Source organism: Poromitra crassiceps (genome assembly GCF_964638095.1).
Source record: "Poromitra crassiceps genome assembly, chromosome: 6".
Taxonomy (NCBI): Eukaryota; Metazoa; Chordata; class Actinopteri; order Beryciformes; family Melamphaidae; genus Poromitra; species Poromitra crassiceps.
Window position 1 is genome coordinate 4,713,748 of NC_139627.1, and position 24,375 is coordinate 4,738,122.

At 43.9% G+C, this 24,375-nt stretch overlaps 3 protein-coding genes across 3 annotated transcripts; 2 read left to right on the forward strand and 1 right to left on the reverse strand.

Annotated features, from left to right (window-relative positions):
• Nucleotides 1-2,698: 2,698 nt before the first annotated feature.
• On the forward strand, nucleotides 2,699-5,635 carry LOC310778819 (protein FAM107B; the record flags this gene model as incomplete). The annotated part of the gene is made up of 3 exons (XM_083639264.1): nucleotides 2,699-2,874; nucleotides 3,460-3,595; nucleotides 5,534-5,635. The coding sequence occupies 3 exons, from the start codon at nucleotides 2,699-2,701 to the stop codon at nucleotides 5,633-5,635; spliced, it is 414 nt and encodes a 137-aa protein (XP_083495390.1).
• Nucleotides 5,636-8,014: 2,379 nt separating this feature from the next.
• On the forward strand, nucleotides 8,015-17,409 carry inavaa (innate immunity activator a). Its single transcript, XM_083638029.1, has 10 exons — nucleotides 8,015-8,039; nucleotides 12,456-12,545; nucleotides 12,903-13,036; nucleotides 13,205-13,327; nucleotides 13,452-13,677; nucleotides 13,802-13,855; nucleotides 14,206-14,431; nucleotides 14,527-14,679; nucleotides 15,467-16,109; nucleotides 16,699-17,409. The coding sequence occupies exons 2-10, from the start codon at nucleotides 12,482-12,484 to the stop codon at nucleotides 16,789-16,791; spliced, it is 1,716 nt and encodes a 571-aa protein (XP_083494155.1). The 5' UTR covers nucleotides 8,015-8,039; nucleotides 12,456-12,481; the 3' UTR covers nucleotides 16,792-17,409.
• A 4,430-nt stretch (nucleotides 17,410-21,839) lies between these two features.
• On the reverse strand, nucleotides 21,840-24,340 carry rpl10a (ribosomal protein L10a). The gene is made up of 6 exons (XM_083638530.1): nucleotides 24,304-24,340; nucleotides 23,716-23,787; nucleotides 23,545-23,625; nucleotides 22,963-23,111; nucleotides 22,312-22,484; nucleotides 21,840-22,050 (listed from the first exon to the last, which is right to left on the reverse strand). The coding sequence occupies exons 1-6, from the start codon at nucleotides 24,306-24,308 to the stop codon at nucleotides 21,880-21,882; spliced, it is 651 nt and encodes a 216-aa protein (XP_083494656.1). The 5' UTR covers nucleotides 24,309-24,340; the 3' UTR covers nucleotides 21,840-21,879.
• Nucleotides 24,341-24,375: the final 35 nt, after the last annotated feature.

A 24,375-nucleotide genomic window follows, 5' to 3' on the forward strand; every position in this document is an offset into this window, starting at 1 on the left:
TCTTGCAGGATGCTGTCGGCTGGTTAACCGGCTGGTTGGAACAATGTATAATTATCTGGAAGATGAGATTGATCAAGATTATTGATTGTAATGACCATCAACTATTCTAGTCGATATCAACTTGGGACCTTATGAAACTGCTTTACAGTAGCTGAGGTGAATTATGCAGTGTGTAGTGACTGTGACACAAAAGTTCATCACATTTTTCCATAAAGAAAACTTAAATGTAGCTTGCCAAAAATCTGAGGTTTACTGTATTCTCTGTGTATATTTGATGCCTATTGTATGTGCTTGAATTGATTCTATTATAGTCACTTGAATGCTCACTTTATTCTGTAATGATTCAGCTCACATCAGAAATGTGATGCAATGTAACAGTGGGTGCCTACTATATATGTGACACATCGATGTTGTCATGTGAACATATCTTGACTCCAATTTAGGTGATTTTCAAATCAACGTCAATCAAATGACTTCACATGATCTTCAGAGGGATGGGTCAATTCTACAACCCTCTGGTTTATGAAACCATTCAAAACCTCAAAAATTCAGGATGGTCAAACTGTTTCTCTTAGTTCCAGACAAGTAGACATTTTGGGGACACAAGATTCTCATCTATTAGATGAAAATCTAGAAAATAATATAAATGTCAGGGAGGGCAGTTGATTTAACAAAAAAAAAATATATATCATATTTTACCCCAACCCACGTAAATATCAGACACACCCTAACAGCAACAATATACTAATCTGTGGCTGGACTATGAGGCCAAAGATGAACCAAGTTCATCCTCTGGCTACCATCTATCTATCTAAAATCCAGTGCATGATGTGGCATGCAAGTTGCTTCTAATGGTAAAATGACACGGTAACCATTTGTGCACAAGGCCTACATTACAGACCTGACTGGTGACAATACAATTCAGAGTGTCTGCTGGGGGGGAAGGAGAAGGATGAGACTCTAGTCTAGAGTCGCATCCTTCATCCGTCTCATCCGAGAGATAACCTGGACTGTCTGGTCTGGCACACATACAGCCTTAGTAGAGTATCCCAGGTGGCTGGAGAAGCTCGCAGTCAACTGTGGGACGAGTCCTGCCTGAAATAAAGAGATAACTGGTGTCTTTGACTTTGCCTGGTCAGAGCCGTCACAACAGCAGTCTGCCATCTGGTCCCTGCTTAACATGATGCTTTTCACCTCTGTAAAGGAAAGCTTTGGCTATCTGGTGTCATGTGGGTGTGGCAGAGTATCTGTTTTTGACCGAGTTTCAGAGGGATGTTATGTTTTTTCTCCAAGCCATGACAACCAATGGTGTTATCATGACTTGAAAATATTACAGACAAAAGTTGGAATCATGCACATTTCTTGTTATGATTATTGATTATTATGATTATTATGACGATTATTATTATTTACTATTTTTCATATTTTAGAATAACAGCAAGGACATCAAAACTATGAAATAACACAAAATGGAAGTTTGCAGTGACCAAAAAAGTGTTAAACAAATCAAAAATATCTTATATTTGCCTTGAGTAAAGGAAAAGGCGTGGGAAAGAAATGCATACATAGGCATCAACTTCAGGATGTAATTTGTTTAAAAACTAATTTGAAGTATTTAAGTATAAGGCTTTAGATCAAAATGACTTTAAGATAATGATAAACATAGTGCATTCAATCAGGTGTTACTTTTCACTGGTAGTGTACCTACTGTGATTGATAATGGCATATATTTGATTTTGTTTGTGAATTCTGTGTTACTGGTAGAACTTTGCCAAAGACAAAGGAATATCACTGTTAGCCAAGCTCGCATTACAGTCTTTGTGTGATAAGGTGATAGAACGTTACATCAGCTTTGTGTCCAGTAGTAAACACAGCTCTCTCCTGCTTAAGCAGCACAGCAGGTGCTGTCCTCTTCAGCTCTTATGTAATGATACCATCTGTCCACCAAGGTGAAGATCCGTAGACAGAAGTAAACAAACTAGTTTTGGCTCAGTAAGTAATTTACTTGGCGACTAACATGTTTTTCATTCCTCCCCCCCCCCCCTTTTTTTTTTTTACTTTCTCAGAGGCCAGGATTTGGACACCACAAAAAAGGTATCTCAGTTACTAGCAAAATGCTGATCAACAATTTATAGTTTTGATAATGAAATGTTAATTTTTCATTTAAGTTTTCAGTATCACATGATCATTTTAGAATAAATTCAACTCATATTCGGCCCATTGTTAACTGATATCATACAGAGATGTGACCAGGTCAACTTTGATCAAGTCCCAAGTCAGGCACAAGTATCAAGTCAAGTCCCAAGTTTTACCCAATGAAGAACAAGTCAGTTTGAGTTTCAACTTCAATAGAACAAATAATTCCTTACAAATTGAGAAAACATATTTTAAATTCAATCATCTGCCGGAACAAATCTCAATAAGTCATTTACACAAACACAAGAGTCAAAGTCAAGTCCCAAGTCATCAGAACCCAAATCAAGTCAAGTCTCAAATGTTCTATTCATGCATCAAGTCAAGTCTGACTCAAGTCATGTGATTCGAGTCCCCACCTCTGATTAACAACACAACAAAATAATATATATAGACCAATTACTATTTGCCTGTAGAATAGGGTCCAAGTTATCTATTCAACAAAGGCGTAATAGTTATTTTATTGGAACATTGATCAGAGTTTAACAGAGTTCAAAGGTCAGTGATGTCATTTCCTCCGTGTCCCTCAGAGACCTCTGTCTGCCACCCGCCGCTGTCCCGCCAGTCCACCACAGACTGCAGCGGTGAGGACGTCTCTCAGCCCAGGAGACTGAACGGCTGCTCTGTGGAGACGCCAAGCCACCAGGACCTGCACCGGGAGCTGCTACTCAGCCACAAACGGTATGCAGGTCAAACACTTCTGACACACGGTGACAGAGTAGCTGACCTGGGAAACAATGCAGAGAGCAGACGGCGGAGTGAATGTGGTGTTTGTGTGTCTGTAACTGTGATTATGACTGTGATGATAAGATCATCTCTTTCTATCTTTCTTGTTAATAGCAAATTGTCAGATTGTCAAAAATAATAAAAAAAATGGCCTGGGTTTGACATCACTCTGTTTCAGTTGATGAATCTGGAATTTTACACACAACAAACATCGATCAATAATGAAGCACATCGTCATGAACGTATAAAAGTACATCAGGCATACAAAGAGATACTGTATATATCATTTGAATCTCACTCGTGTTCATGTCCATCACAACTGCCAGTGGAATGTTCATCCAGATGATGTCATTACCATGGTAACACGGATTCCTTCTGAAAGTCATGCACCAAGTCAACTTTATCAATATTCTGTGGCAGCTCTTGCAGGTTTACCAGCCACATGTCCATTTGAGAGTGACTTTTGACTGGGAATGACTATTCCGTCAATTGCAATGTATCAAAAATATCTCTAGGCTATATTTAAATCTCTATGTCCAGAGGCCTGGTGCTGGAGGAGAAGCCGGAGCTGCAGCGGGTGCTGGAGCAACGCAAGCACAGGGAGGAGGAGCTGGCCCAGCGGCGGCCCTCTGACCTGGAGACGGAGCTCCGCAAGAGGCAGCAGAGGCTTCAAGAGGTCAGGACACAAACAGACAGACACAACAAACAGCTGATAGTAGTAGTACTAATACTAATTTAGAACACGGCTCTCTTGAATACTCGATTCTGATTGGTCAATCAACAAGATTCACCGGTCATTATTTCTCGACAACCGACCGCTGCTCTGCCACACCTGGATTAATCAGTTGATAAGAGCCTTTTGTCAGCAGACACTACTAATTAGGCCAACCAGTTGCAGCTGTGGTGTCTTGTGTGCCAATTACGAATGAAACCGCTTTGTCGTTGAAAACGCTATTAAAAAATCTATTTGAATAATTATTTTTGTCAGATTATTGAATGATTTAGTTGTAGGCCATGTTCTAAGCGGGATAATGTATAGTGAGGCGGTGATTACTGGGGAAATAATGACCGACAGGTGGATTGAGCCTGACGCGTAGCGGAGGGCTTAATCGTTCACCTGAAGGTCATTATTTCCCAGTAATCACCGCCTCAATATACATTATCCCTTACATATAGTAGGCCCAAAGCAGGGGGCTTATAACATGTCAGTGTATAGGCTTTGGCTTTTGAAGGACGGTACTGATGCTGAACATTTTGTAATTCTAAGGCTGCCAATAGCTTGATATTTTTTCTGCTTATTCATTCACTTTGAATTTGATCATTTCTATGCCCCCAAACAAAGTAGTAGACCAGCCCATGTTTACCCCAGAACTGTATTCTTGTCATGATGGGAACGCCTCTGAAACAACATTTAAGCCATCACGGCACACTAAAAAAAAGTCCCTCCATTAAACCCATTAAAACCCAGACTAATGACATTCATTTAGGGCTGGCAGCTCGTTAAGGCTCGTTAAGGCGGGCTGACTCACCACACCTTCTCAATGGCAGGAGAAACTCTGGGATGCATTACCGCCTTTAAATGAAGAATGAATCCACAAACAAAACACAACGGAATAGTTTTTTACAAGCTTTGCAGGTTTTACAGACAGTTTGTATGTAGCTGTAGTCAGGGAGGAACCTCCATCACAATGGCGGTGGACCTTAGGCCTACCTCTAGCATTTGGACCTGCAGACAATATTGGCTCCAGAGTCATAGGCCTCTTGCTGCTAACAAGAGGGTTTGTCAAAATATCTCCAGAAAAGAAAGTCTGATACCAACTGATATCTTTATATTCACACCCAGGAAAGCAGCAGCAGCAGCAGCAGCACTGCACTGTCTTCTTTACAATCTGACCTGACCATCTACAAAACTAGATCACACCGCCATGATGCCCTTTCACCCCACAGCAGAGATGGGGACTTGGACTTGAGACCTGGACTTGAGTCGCACTTAAGTCACACACACAGTGACTTAAGACTTGACTTGAGACTTGACTTGAGACTTGTCCTCAAAGACTTGAGACTTGACTTGGACTTGAGCTTTGGGACTAGTGAACAATCTTTATTTTTGTGTGTATTAACATGAAGGAAATGTATATTAAAAAATAATTTTAACTAATCAATGCTCATGCTGTATGCTAATTAGACTGAGGATAATACAGTACATGGTTGAATTCCATAGTTTTAGCTATGCAGTGTTCTAAGTAGACCGGATGGCATCCAGCAGATGATAGAACGCTCATCCGTAAAAGACTTGACTTGGACTTGTTACCAAAGACTTGAGACTTGATCTTGGACTATAGCTCAAAAGACTTGACTTGACTTGGACTTGTGGTTGGACCTGTCCTGAAATCAGAGAGTCATGTTTGTACTGCTTGTGAGCAGTACAAACCACAACCAAGTACTACAGCTACATGCAAATGATACAGGCTGTCAAAAATCACTGAACTTTTCCTTATCTGAAAGCCCATTATATGTCTGATCTGCCTGACATACTGTACTGTTTAAGCTGATGTATCACCAACCCTTAGCCATGATATGCTGTATGGTGATACTTGTGTGTTATTCTTGTCAGTATGAGGAGGAGGAGACCAGGCGGAGGGAGGACCAGCAGAAGATCCCAGAGTTTGTCCGTGTGAGGGACAACCTGCGCCACACACAGACATCAGAGCAGTGAGGCCTTCCAGCAGCCTCTCTCACCACAGTGTGTCTGTCTTAATGCACACAGTCTTCTGAGTCACATAAGAAAACACACACACACACACACACACACACACACACACGCATGCACGCACGCGCACACACACACACACACACACACACACACACACACACACACACACACACACACACACACACACACACACACACACGACCCAACTAACGGCTGGCTATGTGGATTTTTAAATATCAGAAATTACGCAAGAAATCATGCATGCAGTACCCAATACTTGTACCAGAAACACATAATCAATATGTATGGCTTATTTAAACATTTCTTACATTTCTGTTTATGATAAGAGGCCACTTTTAATTAATTATATGGACATGTGTTATTTGTCAGAAGTTGGACATTTTGTCTGTCTTTTTGTTGATGACTCGAATAAGCATTTTCTCTCTCCAAATCGTATATTTCTTGATTTACAGCATGATGGAATTGTTTTTGCTATTTGTTTGTTTCCTGGGAGGGCTAAATCTTTACATTCTCATGGGCTACTATTATTATGGGATTGCTTAATAACAGAGACATTTTCTGGCCTCTATCAATGAAAATCAACGCAGCTCATCACCCAGTGCATCGATTTGCATGTTTGTTTATCTATTTGTGTGCCGATGATGTTTGATAGTGTGTGTCCGCCATGGAAATAAAGCTATTTATGGTTTGCAGAAATGCACTGTGGTGCTGGAGACAATTCAAAACTGATAATTGATTTGCATGCAGCTCCTATTCTCTGCACACGGCTCCTCTCCCTAAGGGCCCCCAAGGCTCTTTGACATGGATATGGGACTCTGTTTAATTAGCTGGTCTTTTCATTCCATCACGGGACGAGTGGAGAGAGCAGGCCATCTGGAGGAGGCTTTTCATGGTGTATAGAAATACCCAAGGGCCTGGTTAAAACACTGGAGACATTTGGGATAGTCAGGATAGCTGGCCGAAAAACAAACATTAAAAGTGTCGCTATGAAGATCACATCTACTTAAAACAAACATAAGCCTATGCCAGAATGTATCAAAAATATACCAGTGGCCAACTGGCCAAAAACATAATGGAAAACTAAAATATAGATTTTTTTTTTTTTAATCTCAGAATGGGGTATGAGAATGAATTCCATTCACCTATACTAGTGGTTCTCAATCTTTTTCATGTCCAGGACCCCTAAACGGACACAAAATAGACCACAAATCCCCTTTTGATAAAAGTGTGTCCCAGAATCCCCCATCTGATAACATTTGTGGCGACCCTCCCACTCTCCCGACCCTGTTTTGCAGGTGCCTGGTGTAGGGTCGTTAGGGTGATTGGGCCTTTATAGTGGCATGGCTAACAAAGTTAGCTGCCCATGCCACAATAAAGGCTTTTTAATTATTACTTCTGAAATAGTTGTTGCCTTGGATTTTTTCAAGTTCTCCTGCTCCTCAACTCCTTTTTTTTTTTCTCCGCTTGAACTTTTATCCATGCTTCTCTGCACCCACACCAAAGAGCACCTGTTTCAGTGATTTTACCAAGGACCCACGCAGCGCTTCCTCATCCCTTCTCTCAATTGGGTTACTTATGGTTGGAATTCTTGTTGAAATCTATATTACTTTTTTGCTGGGGACCCCATGGAACCACCTCAAGGACCCCTGGGGGTTCCCGGGCCCCACTTTCAGAACCACTGACCTACACAACATATTTTTGGTCGACAGGCTATTTGTTGTTTAGTTTAGTTTGTTTTTGTTTTGTTGGTATTATTGTTGTTGTTGTTGTTGTTGTTGTTGTTGTTGTTGTTGTTGTTGTTGTTGTTGTTGTTGTTGTTGTTGTTGTTGTTGTTGTTGTTGTTGTTGTTATTATTATTATTATTATAGGACGGGTAAGACCCTGTTGTTGTTCCCCACCACTCGCCAGCTGTCCCCCCTCCGAGTCCGGCCATTCTTCTCGCCCCTTTCTGATTTCAAACCCCCCCTCTGTGCGTCGCGTGCTGCTGTGTCAATGCAGAGCGTGTGTCTGGAACTGGAAACAGGAGTAGCGTCGGGCCAAACCATTTTAAACTAGGAGGGGGATCCGTCGAAACGAAGACATTACATGCCTTTATTAATCAGAGCTTATACTTTCTGTAGGCTATAGAAATCATTTTTTGGTGGATCTTAGTAGAATGTGATATACATTTTATTTAAATGAGAGCAACGTGTAGCAGCAAATCATTATTTTCAAAAACGTAAATAGCAGTCCACCCCCTTCATCGATAAAATGGAGCGGGCTGAAACAGATGTCCCAAGCGCCAGGCCGGAGAAAAGTCACACAACTCCTGCTGCTGCTGCTGCCAGCTGAAGTGATGCTGCGTGTGTGAAGAGAGGAGAGGAGAGGACAGGCTACACACTGGAAGGTACAATGACAATGTGCTAGTCTACTTATCATACTTAGTATCATTAATATTGACGCTAATGTTTCAAACTTGAGAGATGCGGCTAGCGTACTTTAAGAAAGACTATAATACAGCAACGTTTATTAGGGTTGTGTAAACTAAACTAGTGCTATTACGTTACAGATGGAAACGCATTCAAAACATAAATTTTCATTGTGGTTGTGTATTAAATCTCACTCCTCTTTATTTCAGGAAAAAAAAGTGTATAGACGGCATTAGCTTATACACTACAGCTGTATGTATTTGCTGATATACATGAATTAACAACAACAGGATTCGGGCTTGTTGAGTTTTGGCTACTTGAGTGAGTGAGTCAGTCAGTCAGTCAGTCACCTATTGACACTTGCAGAGGTTCAAGATTGAATGAAAAGCCTGCCTCCCTCCACACACTTTTGGCACAGCAACTCTATTGTCTGTGTGCAAAGGGCAACACGCTGTTTGGTGACAGTTGTTATAAACACACACAAGTTCCAGACATGCAGTGCTTGCTCAATGCTCTCAGTACCTTGGTGCCGATAACAACACCTCTGTGTGACTTTGCCCCATGCATTCTCCTGCTTCTTTTGTCATTGTTGTGCCGGGTGAAAAGCCACATGCTGCTGGTCATATAGCTGTAGGGCTGGATGACCATCGGTGACCATTCAGCCTTTAAAACGGTGACTCAAAAGGGACAAAGTGTCACGATTTCCCTGCAGCCTTTTCAAGAACAATGGCGCATCTCTTCCTGCCCTCTGTATTTACGTTGTCTTTGGGCTGTGACAGAGCTGCTGTGTCTGGCCAGCATATGGCCTCCACTGACTGACTGGGAGCAGGCGGGTATGGTGCTTATTAGCCCTGTATTGTCTCTGATGCTGGAAAACTAAGACCTCTGCACCATATAGCAGTTGTGATTTGAATGAAAGCTGACAAAGAGAGGGGGGGGGGGCTGCCATATTCAAACAATGTTTTTCATCTTAAGCTAGCGAATGCCACTGTGCAGTCTTGTCATCTTTGCGGCTTTTGAACCTTGTGTTTATGCTGTCGCACCATCATGCGTGCAGCTTCCTTTACTTAGCACGGCTTCGGCGAGCTATGATCTGACTGCAGTCAGTGACGTGCGTTGTTGTAATACAACACTTGTGTGCTCCTCCACATTGATTCACTTTTCTCTTCCAGCGGGCCCACATTGTGTACAGAACGGATCCATTTTGCTGAATGGATTTTGGCTCCTCGTCAGCCTCTGAAATAGGGCATGCTGTAAAGTCGTTTGGTTTCTTCCATAGTATCAGCATTCACTCGAGAATCTTAATTACAGGCTTTCGGAACGGGCCTCGGTCGGGTTTCAGGCATCCCTCACTGTTTCCTAGGCTAGGCCCCGGTCCCCGTTGGTAATTCCAGCGCCGACCACAGTGGTAATGAACACGGTGGTGGCAGCATTCCAGGAGATCACAACTCCCAAATGCTCATGGGAAAGGGTGGTGGTGGGGGAAGTCTGGGAGACAGTGAATCCATAATCTCCTGACATAAACAGCGGCGCTTCCGTTCCGGCGAGCGGCGAGGATGGGCGGAACGTCCAGTAGGAACGCCGTCCCCGACACGTTCCTAGATAGTCGTCGTTAGCGGGCGGCGATCACACAGACTGCAATTAGCGCATGTTTTGAAACTGCAATTAAGCGCACGTCTGTCAGTGGAGACTATGGTATCAGCAGTTACTTCTCCAGGAAATGGATTGTTGTTCCTGTTGTTACACTCAAATCAAGAAAAGCATTGTTTTTTTTGCCCAACCAAACACCCACGACTCTTGATTCTTGGGAAAGCTGTATAGAAAACGGTGTCAACTTCTTGGCAAACAAGTTTGCAACTTTGAGTGAGATCTGCTGTTTTACCCGAAACCCACCCACTCACTCAGCCTAGACCTCCGACCACAGACATTGTGAAAGTCTTCAGAGAGTTATGGAGTGTAAGTGGGTAAAATCCCACATTACCCTGCCTGTCTCTGATTACCGGGGCCGAATTCCTGTTGACGTCTTTAGTTTTAGATTGCTGCAGTGGTGCAGAGCCATGTGTCTGAGAGAGAGTACGGCCCGCTCCCTCCCTGTGCCGGGCCCCATATACAGTACCTTGCACAGCAACTCAGCAGCAGCACTGTTCCTTTCCTCTACTCTCACTTGCAGCCTTGTCTCAATATTGGTCCGGCCGGCGCTGACCCAACAAACGCCGCTCGCTCGGGCCGAAGCCGGAGGTGTCGTCAGCACATATTGCACGACCACAGCAGATTACCGTGGCCCGGGTCCGGTGGATACAGGGCCTTTGTTGCAGCACTGTGTGCACAGATCAGCTGCCTGTTCCTCATTGTGCTGCTGTGTGTGCTCAAAGCTGCCTCAGTCCACATGAGTTACTGTGCTGAAAGGGTCCAGGCCTATGGGATCAACACAATAACGTGAGTTACTGTGCTGAAAGGGTCCAGGCCTATGGGATCAACACAATAACATCCTGTCAAAGGAGGCTCTCTCACCCACACACACGGGCGCTGAGTCTTCCTGGTCCCTACAGGAAAAGGGCCTGATAGGCATCTCTAAACAGAGCATGAGACAGGACTTGAGGATTAGACACGCTAACGCAACACACATTCACTAATAATGTGCGCTGTGGATTAAGAAGCAACTAACAGTTGTTTTCATTATCCGATTGATCTATCGAGAGCATCTTCGATTAATCATCTCATCATGTCGAAGAAGATAGAATGTCCAACATCCTATAATAAGAAGAATGCAAAGTGTCTGTGTGGGAATGAGTGAGTGAGCAGAAGTTGTGTTCTGCCACAGCTATGCCTTAACGCGCCATGAAGGCGTTGAATCTTTCACAAAGTGTAAAGAGCAAGTTAGGGGATTAGGAACGATTCATGGCTGAATTTGCACGGGTATTCGACAAATACCTGTTACAAGTTACCAGGGCTCAAGTGATTTTGTAAAGTGCTTTCTTGTCTTACACATGGTTTTACCAGTCTGACCAATAGCCAACTCCCCCCCCAACCCCCTCATATTCAATTTATAATGACATGAAACAGGGGAAGAAACAAGCAACTCTTAGCATTGGTGAAGCTGTAAACAGCACTCATTTGGTATTTTACTTGAAAAATGACTAAAACGATTAATCCTATGATCACAATTGTAATCGACAAATTTCCTGTCAATCGACTAATCAATGAATCGCCTAATTGTTTCAGCACTAGTGTGTGGATGTGTGTCCCCTTGCCTCAGAAATATTCACTAATAAAGCATCGCTTACTATGACTGACCCGTTGACACACATGATTGGTTGCGGTTTAATGAATGTGTGAAACGAGCTAAGCTAATGATCTCCTCTAATCATGTTAGTGGCCATATGAGTCGACTCTTTGTGATCTGCCGAGATGTTCCTGGAGAGGTCTCGGGTGATGGGCAGCAGACATGTGGGATATCGAGAATACATTCATTGACCAAGACGAGGAGAAAATAAAGTCCGCATTTTCTCTTATCTATAGGTGATTTTCCATAACCCCACCTCAGAGACTTCCTGACCAGATTTTACACGAATTAACCTAAATGTATGATCCAACGTTATCTCCAATTTGTTGTTGTTGTTGTCATTGTGTTGTCCTCTCTTGCTGTGGTCTCTCTCTCCCCGCTAACACTTGTGTTGATTGTGCGTCAGATGTTCAGTGCAAAAAGGCACAATGGGGAGCAGCGCGGAGCCATAAACATGAATTGTGTTGTGGTGAAACGGGCAATGTGGCGGCACAACACACCAGTCAGCAGGGACCTTGTGAGCCGACGCGGCGACAGGCCCCGCATTGAGACATTCTTCCACTTCAAAGCCCCAGAGAGGCTTTTCTGGACACTGGTTGAATAGGAGCTGAGGGGAGGAGGGGAGGAGGGGAGGAGGGGCGCGCGCGGGGGGGGGGGAACAGGTGCAGTCCATGAGAGAGAGGGGTAATTCCCGCTGCCATCTGCTTTCTTTTTCGGGGTCCGGGCTCTTTAAACGCCCTCTGACACGCCTCACGGCGACACGCTCCCCTGGCCGGGCCGTGCCCCGTCACCATGGCACCCCGATTCGGATTAACCCGCCCCCGGCCCCCCCGCACATGTGCCGAGTCAAGCGTGGGGGTCTGCTGCCTTTTGTGATGGAGGGGCAGGGGGCACCGGGGAGGGAGGCAGAGGGGGGGGGAGGGTGGAGGAGAGGGAGAGCTGCATGGATAAGTGTGTGAAAAGACACTCGCCATCCATTCATTCACTTCTGTCGAGGCAGCAAGCATGAGTGGAGTCATTTGGTAGGAAAAGAACAGGAGGTTTTAGCTTCTTCTTTTTTTTCTCAAGCTAATTTTCCACTCCTCTGACAAAACTCTACTTATTTCAACAGGTTTTACCTTCCAAGAGATACTCAAGATGACGGCCATTGATAGCAAAGAGGAGATCAGTGACACCGACAGTGGGATTATCTTGCACTCTGGTAAGAAAACCATGACAGAGACACACCTCCACAAACTTTAGGTACATATTAAGAATATCAATAAAAAGGACCAAATATCAATTAAAAAAAAGCGGCCCAAAGTGGATTAATATTTCGATCAGAGGACAAATGTGCTAGTCTGAAAACAAATCCCACTCATTAACATCTCATAACCAACCTACCTACAATTTCGCAAGTTCACATGAGTTTCGATCACATTTGGTGAAAATCACAATAATGCATTGATATTTTTTTTTGTCTATTGTGCAGCCCTAGTTCACAGATGCCTCATGCTCTCAGGCTGCTATTGATTAGGACGATGAAAGGTTGTGCTGATCTTCTCTGAATGTGCTGCAGGTCCAGACAGCCCCACATCCCCCGTGAAGGACCTGACCACACACACCCGGGCCCTGAAGCTGAAGCACCAGTCCCTGGAGGACCGTCTGGAGCTCTGCCTGCTGGAGCTCAGGAAGCTCTGCATTAGAGAAGCGGTGAGCGACACTCCTGCATGCTCAAAGCATTACAGTAGCAGATAATGCTTCTGCATTTTGATTAGCTATGAGGAACAGTGTTGTGTTTGTAAATGCTGTATGTAGTAGGTGGAATTGCATTGTGTGTGTGTGTAAGGGTCACACTTACCCTGGGCTTTGTCTTCACAGGAGCTGACTGGTAAACTGTCCTCAGACTATCCTCTGATGCCAGATGAGAAGCCACCTCAGGTTCGAAGGAGGATAGGGGCTGCCTTCAAGCTGGACGAAGGTCTGATCCACCAGAATGGAGAGGTACAGGCCACTGTCAGTTTTGACTGTATTATTATCATGTGTCATCTGGTGGTAGTAGTAAGTTGGCAGGAGACACTAAAATGTATGAGCTCAAACTAACGCAAGGACTTTGTCTTCATCCTAGAGTTCAGAGTTGCAGGCGCTGGAAGCTGACCTGGCTCTCCAGCGGCAGATTCACGAGGCGGCCCTGCGGCTCTCCCTGGAGGGGAACCTCAGCAAACCGCAGAAGAAGAGTCGGCTGCAGCAGTGCAAGAGGGAGGAGAGGAAGGTGAAGGATCTGCAGGAGGCCGTGTTCCAGCACAGGATCAAGAGCGAGTCCTGCTCCACCATCCCAACCAGCCAGAACAAAGGTGAGTGACGCTTCTGCCACCTGCAGGCCAAACTGGGCTCTGCAACAGACCCATGAACGCTCATACATCAATAGTTTGGTGTGATGAAGGAGCACGTTTTAAAATGTTCCCTGTCTGTTTCCAGATCTGTGCCTGTCTGATGACAGCTCCCTGTCTGATGTGGTGGCTCTGGATGATGGTGGGTTTCTGACGCCTATATATTTATCTCAACTTTTGAACTACTTTCATTATTATATAGAGCTGTTTTGATACAGATATGTATTAAATTAAGATTAGGCCTGTGTTGCTATTAAAATTTCACAGGATGATTATCTTGACCAAAATAATCTCAATACAATACAATTTTATCTTGCTAATTATAAAAAAAAAACCTGCTGTGCTTCACTTTTTATCACATCAAACACCAGACCTTTTGACTTTTTTCATAAAAACAAAATTAGAAACTAATTGGCAGTCAACAGCGTACCACAAAAATACAACTCCCGACAGTCACGCCTCACATCTGATGTTTCCTCTGTCCATTCCCAGATGTGGACTCCTCTGGCCCTCTCTCTCCTCCGGCGCTGGGCACCTCTTGTTCAGACCCCCTTCAGCTGTCCCCCAGGTCCCTCCACTCGCCCCAGCAGTCGTCGGACCAGGTCAGCGTGCAGTACGCGCGCTCCCCCATCCAGAACTCTCCATGGAAAGAGTCCAGTCTGGATCAGCCTTACCACAAGGTCACGAAACCTCTCTCCGCTTGCAGCAGCAGGTCAAGGTAGGAGGAAGTCAATCAAAGTCTGAAAACAGCCCATTGAACACCTAACGGTACTGCGTGCCTCACCGTATCGATCCTGTCTCTGCTGTGTGCAGTAGTCCAGTGGGAACCCCGGTGTGTGCAGAGACCAGGATTCTTCCCTCACAGTTCATCAAGAGCCTGGCGCTACGTCAGCGTCACACACACTCCAGCAGCGCCCCCTCCACCCCAGAGCTGCATGTGCGCCGACAGTACTCCCAGTCCTTCAGGTAAGAACTCATCATGTCAGACACACCAGTAGATTAGACAGAAGTAACACGTGGTGCTCTTGTGGATTCATAAAAAATAGTGAGGTCCTTAGGTTTATAGATGCTCTTTGGAAACAGGAGTCCAAACGGAGAAAGTAGCTTGAAGGATGAAAACCTCTACTGAGAAAAAAGTTAACTCTTGAGCTGGATGCACAAAGTCCAAGGATCTCTAAATCCAGTAAGAGAAGAGACTAAGACCCCATTTACACCTGGTATTAAAATGTGATCTGTATCCAGACACGTTATCTGGAAAAGGGAAAACACATAAGGTGTGCCGTGATCAGAATGTGATCGGATCTGCCTGACAACATCTGGAGGTAGTCTGGCGCACATTGTGTTCGGATAGGTAGGTGTAAACACAATCCGTACAACGTGCTGGCATCCGGCTGTTGTTGACCACCAGTATAGCTGAATATTATATGTCTCTACTATAGATAACAAGGTTCCTATGCAGGTCTGGAAAAGTATTGAAAATGCATTTGATCATTTCCAGGTCTTGAATAGTTTGGGAATCTTAATGAGGATAATGAGAACACATAAAAAATACCAGGTGTAAACGTAAAGGCAAGATCGGATCGTAAAATGGGGATCAGGTGTAAATGGGGTGTCTAAGATTGAAAATAAAATGAAATGTTTTCAATTTTAGAGCCAGTGTGTCTCAGTTTTCTACATATCAGTAGATTAAGTCCATAACTGCACCATATTTTATGCAATACATACTGACTAACTTGTCACATTTTATCCTCAGACTTCCCAAAAGTAAGCCAGCTCTCGAGAACAACCGGGGGCGTGCCAGGCTGCCCCAGCGGCGCTGCCTGGCTGATTTCATGGTGCGCTCCCCAGAGTACTCCCCCCGCCGCCTGTACCAGTCCAGCTCTGAGGACAGCAGCTCTGAGCACTCCTCCATCTCCTCCTACACCAGCTCCCCCAGCAGGGACCAGGGCCCCACCGAGATCCCCAAGCTCTGCCCTCCGCCGTACGGATTCCACTTGGCAGCCCAGAACAAAGCGCTCTCCGGCTTCCCCGGTCCTCCTGCCGCTTACAAGAACGCACCCCTCTCCCCTCAGGACCTGAACCTGGGGAATCGCTATCTATCCCCGCCTCCGCCTGTGGCCCGCAACCCCCAGCAGAGACAGTGGCAAGACGGGCCGTCCTCCCCCAGGAGAGTGCTGAAGCCCCCGCCTCCGTACACCAGGCTGGTGCGAACCCCCTCGCTGAAGGAGTATCCCAACCACGCCAGCCGGCTCATGCCCAGGGAGATTGTGTCGGAGGAGCTGAAGTCATGGCACCAGAGGAACCAGCTGCAGAAGTCGCGGTGCGGCTCCGTGGAACGCCAGGGCTCCTACAGCATCAGGAGCCCCACTTCACACCACCCGCCCCCCTATAAACAGGTTGGTGTGCCACAACATCATTACATGCACATTACACCATCCTTCATCATATAACCTGTTTTTACTTGGTTATCAAACCGGAATATACGGTTGCAATTAACGTTCATTTTCATTATAGATTAATCTCTCCATTTAATAGAGAGATGAATCATTAATCAATATAAAAAAGACTAAGCCTAATACCCATCACAACTTTCCAGAGTCCAAAGTGATTCTTAAAATTGCTTAGTAGTCTGACCAACAACGCCACCCAAACCCCCAAAGTATTAATTTTATAATGATATGAAATAGAGTAAAGTAAACAAATCTGCAAATTTGTGAAGCTGTAACCAGCGAATGTATTTTTACTCCGTAAACGATTAAAACAATTAATCATTACAATTATAATCGATGAATTTTCTTTTTAATGGCCCAATTTCAGTCCATCGACTAAATGTATTAATCAACTCATTTCAGCACTAGCAGAATAATTAAATAGGTCATGGAGTTTTTGAGAAATACCAAGTGACATAAAATACCGATAAACAGTATATCCATACAGTTTGAACAAGGTGATCAATGATCATTGATGACATGACTTTGTCTCTAGGGTTCTGGCAGTGTGATTCTCCAGCGGGCAGCAGACGGGACCCCGGTGCAGTGGTTTGTGGAGGAAGATGCTGAAATAGTGAGCCAGGTGTAGCTGAGGAAGAACTCCCTGCTGCAAGACGTTTAGTAGAATATACGTATATTCCTTCAAGTCAATGGACTCTCTGTGAGATTGTATGTCGGAAAGAGACGAGACGCTGTCCTTGACAGAAAGCAGACAACTTGGACCTATTGGTACCATGATAAGCACATCTCTTAATTTAAAACTTTATGTAAGGTGATATGCCAGTTTATTTATTTCTAAATTGAATTTTCTGAGGTGAATTTGAGTTTCATAAAATTTCATAATCATGTCACACAGATTTCAAACACACTTGCTGTAGTTTCCAGCATCTGGTTGTGGCTCGCACACATTTTGCACATTAAATTCACCTAGTTTTCAAATATTCCAAAAGTTTTGACATTCCTAATATAATTCTTTAATGCTATATTTATCTATTATTTAAAGTTTTTCCCTTGTAGCAGAGAGCGGTCACTAAAATTCTTAATATGCTTTTTAAAATACTTTGCTCTCTTTTTCATAAATATATAATTAAAACTGTAGAGCCATGACAATGTGAAGTAAGCTGAATCTTAACCATTGCTATTAATTCTTATTAATCCCTGATTCCTTTTTAATATTGAGGCATTGTGTTGGTTTTCACTGCAGTGTTGTATTACTAACCATATGATTGTATCAGTTTTGATATTGTTTGTATATTTATAATAAAAAACACTTTTTTTATGACTAGTAAATATTAAGTTTGTGTTATGGTTATTATTAGTGAATTTTCTAGCAAGTACAAGGTTTGTGAGATAGAAGAAGTATTTCAAAACACATGAACAACCAGAAGTGTTACATCAAAATGAATTGTATTCATATACAGTACAAAGATGCCAGATTGACAGGTATTATAGTCTCTCTACACACTTTTTTATAGTCAGAGAATTCAGACATTAAGCCAAACATGTTATTGGATGATTCAGTTCTAAACAACACAGATAGAGCGATGCCCCTGCTAACTTTTTATTCTAGAAAAACAGATCATTGCTAAAGTGGACGGCCGTGAATCTTCCATAAGAAGTAAGTCAGTGTTACGACACAGAGAAGCACCAGGAGGTACATGAAGGGGAGGAGCCAGCGCCAGTGAGCCAGAGGGTTCTGTTGTCTCAGCAACGATCCACACCTGAGGAGAGCAGTCACACGTTCAGCAAAACAAATGATCATCATTATTATCACTACACTTTAAATTAAATACATTTACCTGCCCACAGAAAACTGCCGGTAAAGGTGTGAAGTCTTTTTATCCTTGTGTGCCCTTTTCTTTGACGCCTTGTGTCTGTGTCGCAAAGTATCCAGAGGGAAACTGAAATAAACACACAGATTCCCTATGTTAGTCTACTACAACTTAATATTCTGATGCAATATCATGCAGAACAGTCATTCCATGCAGTACATTTTTAAATTTTTGGCCCACCACCTCCTCCCGCTCTGTGGAGGTCGGACTTGTTTTTAATTACAGTTTGTAAGTAACAAAACAGACTAATATTAGTGATAAGCAAACAAGAGTGGACGGACATAGACGTCGACAGAACACAGATGGACGAGGAGTCTGCAGTACTTTTTGTTTTGTGTCTTCTTGATGGTCACTTCCTTTAGGGGCGCAGTGGGATGCTCAGGGTCAGGGAAGGGAGAGCGGTCCAGCGGAGGCTGAACAGCTGAAGCTTCTGACACCATATCACCTGGATTGATGAGTGGTCTATAAACCAGAGGGAAGGCACTATGGGTTAATGCACAACACGTGTTGATTCAAAACATTATCATGTGGCCTGAGTAGAAGGCAGAGATGTCTCTGGATTACCTGTCATCCTTGGTCATGACTGAGCAGCTGGACTCTGAGCTCGAGGTCGGGGTGAAGGCCTTCTTGTTGCAGCTCTCTACCTGCTTCCTCAAGGCTTTTTTTCTCATCTCCTGGAGAGACGAAGAGACCAGACCGACCCCCATTTCAATATTTTGAGAATCACAATTTGATAAGAAAAGGGGGAGCTGATCAAAGCAACCTTCTTACCTCGGTGTGGTTGGAGACTAATGAGATGCTGACTCTATGACGGAGATTGTTCTAACAGAGAAAAGGGAGAGAAGAACAGAGTAGTGACAGATTGAAGTGATGGAGATGGTATAATAAAGATACAGATGGTACAATAAGTCAAATATCTGCACACCTGTTGGGAGTTTTTCTTGTCGTTTTTAGCTTCGATCTCCTCTGCGCCGTCTACAATGAGAGATCCAGTGGTCAGCTAAATAGAAGAACGGCAGAACAAACGGCACGAAGAACCTTAGAAGACATGAAGAACCTGCTGAGACTCTGCGCTGCTGGACGAGGCTCCTGCGCGGGCGGTGCTGGATCAGCTTCTTGGTCTCCTGCAGCTCGGCCAGGTCTCTGTCGTGTCGTCTCTTCACGTTCTCCACGTGAGCCACCATGAGGTCCACAGCCCGGCTCACACGCGCCTCCTGTCACACACAGGCACGCACGCACGCACGCACACACACACACACACACACACAGACACACACACACACACACACACACACACACACACACACACACACACAGAGCTTCAGTCAGCTTGTACATACAGGAGCGTGACCCCAGTGACCTTGCATTCATTTTTGCCCAACTTTCCAGAGCTACTATGAGGAACCGCATGGATTGTGCTGAGAAAGAACTCTACCAATCAACATCATCATTAAGTGGCAAATAGGGCTAGACTTTAAAAAAAATGTGAACTATCCCTTTAAGAGCAATGGAGCAACTACGCCACCTGGTGCACAGCTCCCAACACCTCAGCCGTGTTGGAGATTCGCTCCACAGTCCCACCAAGGATATCCAGACACAACTCCAGGCTCTGGAGGACCTTGCTGCGCTTACTGTCCAGACACATGGCCCTCAGTGTCTGCAAACACACAATTTAATTGCATAAAATTTGACGAAATTCCACTTTGTCTTGGCTTGCTAAACATTTTAAATCAATCCCACCTGAGAGAGGTAACGAACATCATATGATATTCAGCCTTGGCATGTAATCTATCTCAGATATGTGCTAAGATAAAACATCACAGAATTTCACTGAATTAAATTTAAATTCCAAATCAATTCAAATTCTGTTTCCAGTAGGTTGACCCTCTCCCTGCGGTCACATGCCCCCTCTCTCTGCTTGACCTCCAGCGTCTCGCGGCCCCTGCTCAGCTCCAGCTGGATGTTGTCCTCGGCCAGGTTGCGGGCGTGCTCCTCGGCCTGTAGCCTCTGCTTCAGAGTGTACTGGTCACAGCGGAAGGCCAGGGCGATCTGAGAGAAGGCCGTCTGGGAGCAGGAGAACAGGTAGCTGGAGTTAGAAAAGCGTAAGTAGGCTAACTAACAAAAAATCCCAACACATCTTGGCACCGATGAGAGGTGGAAATTTGAAGCCTTACCTCCAGGTCCTCCTCTGACATCTCTAGACTGTCAGGGGGGGAAAAAGAGGATCGAAAGGTCAAAGGTCAACTGTTAGTATTGACTGTAAAATTTGTAAAATTTGCTTTCCATCACCTGTTGAGGCCCACGCGCTCTATGATGGATAGTTCACTCCAAGTTGGGACTGGCTGCTTCTCTTGACTGGTCTCTACAAAAGAGATACTGCCCGGTTTAACTTCTCTTTTGGTTGATGGTAGTTGTATGCAATGTTTCAGCTAGGCGGCGATAATAAAGTGAGACCAATAACTGTACCTTCCTCGCTGTCCTCACTGTCTGCCATTGTGAACTGAATGTCAATATTTGGTGTCTCTGCTTCAGGCTAAAGGAACAGTTCAGAAACATGACCTCTGGCATTGAATGATACTGTCACAAAAGTATCTGAAAGTGAAATTGAACGAAAGTGTTTGATAGTTATTAGTTCAGGAACAAGAGTAAAGCAGTTGGTTGAAGCTTTGACTCACCTGAACGCTCATTTCACCAGCTGGCGGCTGACAGAATAATCCCAAACGCTTTAACCAGGCAAACGCATTTTAAAATATTGAAATCTCTGCAATCAACCTTCCGTGAATCAGTGTTGCTGAAAACATAAACACAAATCTCCACGAGTTCCTGTCTGACTTTGACTGTTTTGTCCCTCTTCCATCTTCCAGAAAAGGACTTGAGACAACAGATAATCCTATTAAAAGATCCACAGTCAGAGGAAGACGACCAGGAGCCGCCCTAAGAAGCTCAACTCAACTTGCTTTGGCTCGCCCTCTCTCTTATCTGTCCAAGTGTGAAGTGTGTTTTACAGCAGATCCTAGATCTGTCCCAAAAGAGATCAAGTCTGGGATCAAATGTGCACCTCCTCCAGTTAAAAAGGGCTACACACACCACATCATCCTGACTGTCCTCTGAATAACCAGGAAACATTAAGATCCCAACTAATGTTACACCAGTGAATATTAACAGCAATAGCAAATGTTTTGCTGTCTTATGTTTAATTGGTGAATGAGTATATGAATGAGTTTTTTTAAGAGAACTCATAACTAAACACTTAAAATTGTTATATTCTGGATCCATGCCATTTAATTGATTCAAGAGTACTGAAGATCACCCGTTTGGTTTTCAAAATGCCAGTTGACATCTTGTCCTTAGGAAATAGGTCAGGGTCACTGAGGCAGTTTGTGCATTTATGTTCAGGTAGGTACCCAGGACTTCCAAGTCAGCCACTAAACAATGTTGTTAGCAAGTCAAGCCCAGGAAATACACAACAGACCTTCTGCAGCTAGTTGACAAGAAACCTGCAATAAATGAGCATCTATGAATTTTCTTAAAGTCGACCAAGATAACTTTTTCCGCCCGTGTTGTCACGATTGTATCCCAACTGAAAACTGGTAGCAACGTTTCTGACTTGACCAACTTTGTTGGGTGTTCATGTGAAATAACAATGTAGGGAATCTGTTATTCCCCAATATATCCCATTGCATAAGAATGCACAATTGATGAAAATGACTTATTAATGAAAAGGGCAAACATTACACATGAATCCAAATGGGAAATATGAAAGGTTTCAAACTATGTATGTAAAGAAACTTAACAGGGAAAACAATTTTTTGAACACATTTTTATTTGTACAAAAGCTGTGCAATTTAGTAGAGGCGCTGGGGTTTCCCCATGGTGCTCTTGATGTACAGGGCGCGCACATTCTGCCAATTCTTCTTCAGCAGAGACACCAGGAAGTTCACGGCAAGGTGGATGTTGTACACCAGCTCGTCCTCTGTCATCTTCACGTGTCCCACAGCCACGGCCAGACAAAGCACCTACAACACAGGAAACACGGTCAACATAAATGAGTTCAGTGTGGGGCTGCAACAGTTTATTATTCCGATTAGTCTACAAAAACGTCAAATTATGACAAATGCCCATCACAAGTTACCAGAGTCCAAAGTGATGTCTTAAAATTACCTAGTCTAACCAGAAAACAACCATAATATAGATTTTATAATAAAAACAAAAGTAAAGAAATCTCATGTGATGACCCCCCCCCACAAACACACAAATGCAAGTATTGCTGAGTGTACCTTCTTCATCTGGAATTTGATGGTGGATTTGACCTCGTCCACCTTGGTGTTCAGGTTCTCATTGTGGGTGAGAAGGGAGGGGAACTTGCCAGCCTTGTTGAGTCCGGGGCCGAGGATACGAGGGATCTGCTTGATCAGAGACTCTGAGGCCAGGAAGGCGTCATACTTCTTGGCTACAGGACACAAGAAGATAAACATTAAGGCCCGATAAGACAATGTGCAACACATCACATGTCTGACTGAAACAGTTTGCCATAATTAGCTTTTTTGTGAAATTGTACAGTGTATTTTTTAAATCTGTAAATAAGTATTGCATTTTGCTACATTTGAATCACATCCATTACAGAGAATACATTTTGTAAGCTCTGCAAGCATTGCATTAGAAACTGACAATCATAAACCAGCCAAATGTGGAGCCAAAGTAAACCGGTTTTACCGTTTAAAGAATCCGAATTTAAAGAATCTAGTTTGAAGTTGAACTCAGTCCCTCATCATTAGAAATGCATGCAAAATCAACCACAAGCATATTTTACACAGATGCGTTTACTTCTCAAAATCCAAAAAAGTAACAGCACTTCTACTTAGAAGAGTAGGACATTCTTGTACTTCTTCCACCCCTGCTTAAAATCACAATGCAAATCAAGTTCTTACCGAGCTTCTTGACCTGCTTCTTGTTCTTGTTGAGCTTCTTCAGGGCCTCGATGTCCATGTGGGGAAGCTCTGCAGCTTTGGCCTCATCACAGTGCTGCTGGTCTCCCAGGACACACACGGAGAACTTGGGCCTGGGAAGAGTCTTCAGCCTGGACAATAAATAAAAAGAGCGGTTAGTGACCCTGCCGAACGGTCGGCTTCAATCCCTGATTTTACTGTAACATAGAAAAGGCCTTACCCCACACCGCCAACATGGACGGTTTCCAGTCGACCCCAATAAGTTTAAATTGGTCGGCTTGGTGGCGTGAGCTTTGCAGCACAGCCACCATTAGCCTCCCCTCATGTTTTAAGACCCAGGGTAGGGGTCCGTCTGCGTCGCCTTCCCATAAAGAGTCGGCTCGGTCAGACTACCCAGAGTACTTCTCCATGTCTGCTCCTGGCCTGTCTGGGACTCTTTTTTGTTCTCTCTACATGAGGCTACTCGCCATTTCGTCATATTATAATGACAGCATTTTGTCCTAATCAGACAGGGCTGGAGAAACACACAGGGAAAAGGTTGGGTGAGACAGTAAAGGGCCGAACCTGACGGTGCCAGAGAATCGCTTGTCCTTCTGGGGATCGTAGTTCTTCAAGCTGATCTGCAGCTCCACCGTCTCCACAAACCTGAGAAGACAGCAGTTAACCATCTTGTCCAAAATGTTACTATGATGGGGAAGTGGTTATAGATTTGGAAAAGTAGTGACATTTGCTTACTTCCTAGTCTTGGCCAGGGAATTTAGCTGGAGCTCCTTCACAGCTTCATACAACGTATCCCTCGAGACTTTGCTGTAAAATAAAATGACAAGAAAGATAAAGATACCTAAAGATAATTCATGAATAAACCCTATTAATCTGTGCATGTTGCTTTGTCATCGGTGTTAACTGTCAAAACAAGAAAAATAAAGATACCTAAAGATAATTCATGAATAAACACTATTAATCTGTGCATGTTGTTTTGTCATCGGTGTTAACTGTCAAATCGCAAAAGAGACTGAAAATATTGGACCTAACGTTAAGTTAAAAAGTTGACAACTACTTCTGGATATTGGATTGTTATGTAAAAAGTGTTTTAAAGTGTCGATGATGCCGGATTATATCCCGGAAAATTAACGTTGTGTTCCGAGACCGGCTCTGAACCGGCTGGTGCACATGTAACGCTAACAACTAATTCTGAAAACTGAGAGCGTATAATGACACTACGACAGACAATAACACACCACAACTTCTATAAGTGAAATAATACCCGTGTAAATGTGTGTAAAGCTGTTTTTAAAGCATAATATTGGCCAAGGTGTCCCTAACCTCATTTTTCCTGCTTGTCTCTCTCCTCTCGCTACGGTGAAAAAGGAAGTAGGGCAGGAAGTTACGTCAAAT

Bases quoted from the DNA above. Each gene is read 5' to 3' on its own strand.
- rpl10a (XM_083638530.1), bottom strand. The intron at 22,485-22,962 runs GTAAGAACTTGA...TGTGTCCTGTAG, and splicing joins GAAGCAGGTCAAGAAGCTCG to CCAAGAAGTATGACGCCTTC. The intron at 22,051-22,311 runs GTACACTCAGCA...CCTGTGTTGTAG, and splicing joins TCAAATTCCAGATGAAGAAG to GTGCTTTGTCTGGCCGTGGC.
- inavaa (XM_083638029.1), top strand. From the start codon at position 12,482: ATGACGGCCATTGATAGCAAAGAGGAGATCAGTGACACCGACAGTGGG. The intron at 13,037-13,204 runs GTGAGCGACACT...TTGTCTTCACAG, and splicing joins AGCTCTGCATTAGAGAAGCG to GAGCTGACTGGTAAACTGTC. The intron at 13,328-13,451 runs GTACAGGCCACT...TCTTCATCCTAG, and splicing joins TGATCCACCAGAATGGAGAG to AGTTCAGAGTTGCAGGCGCT.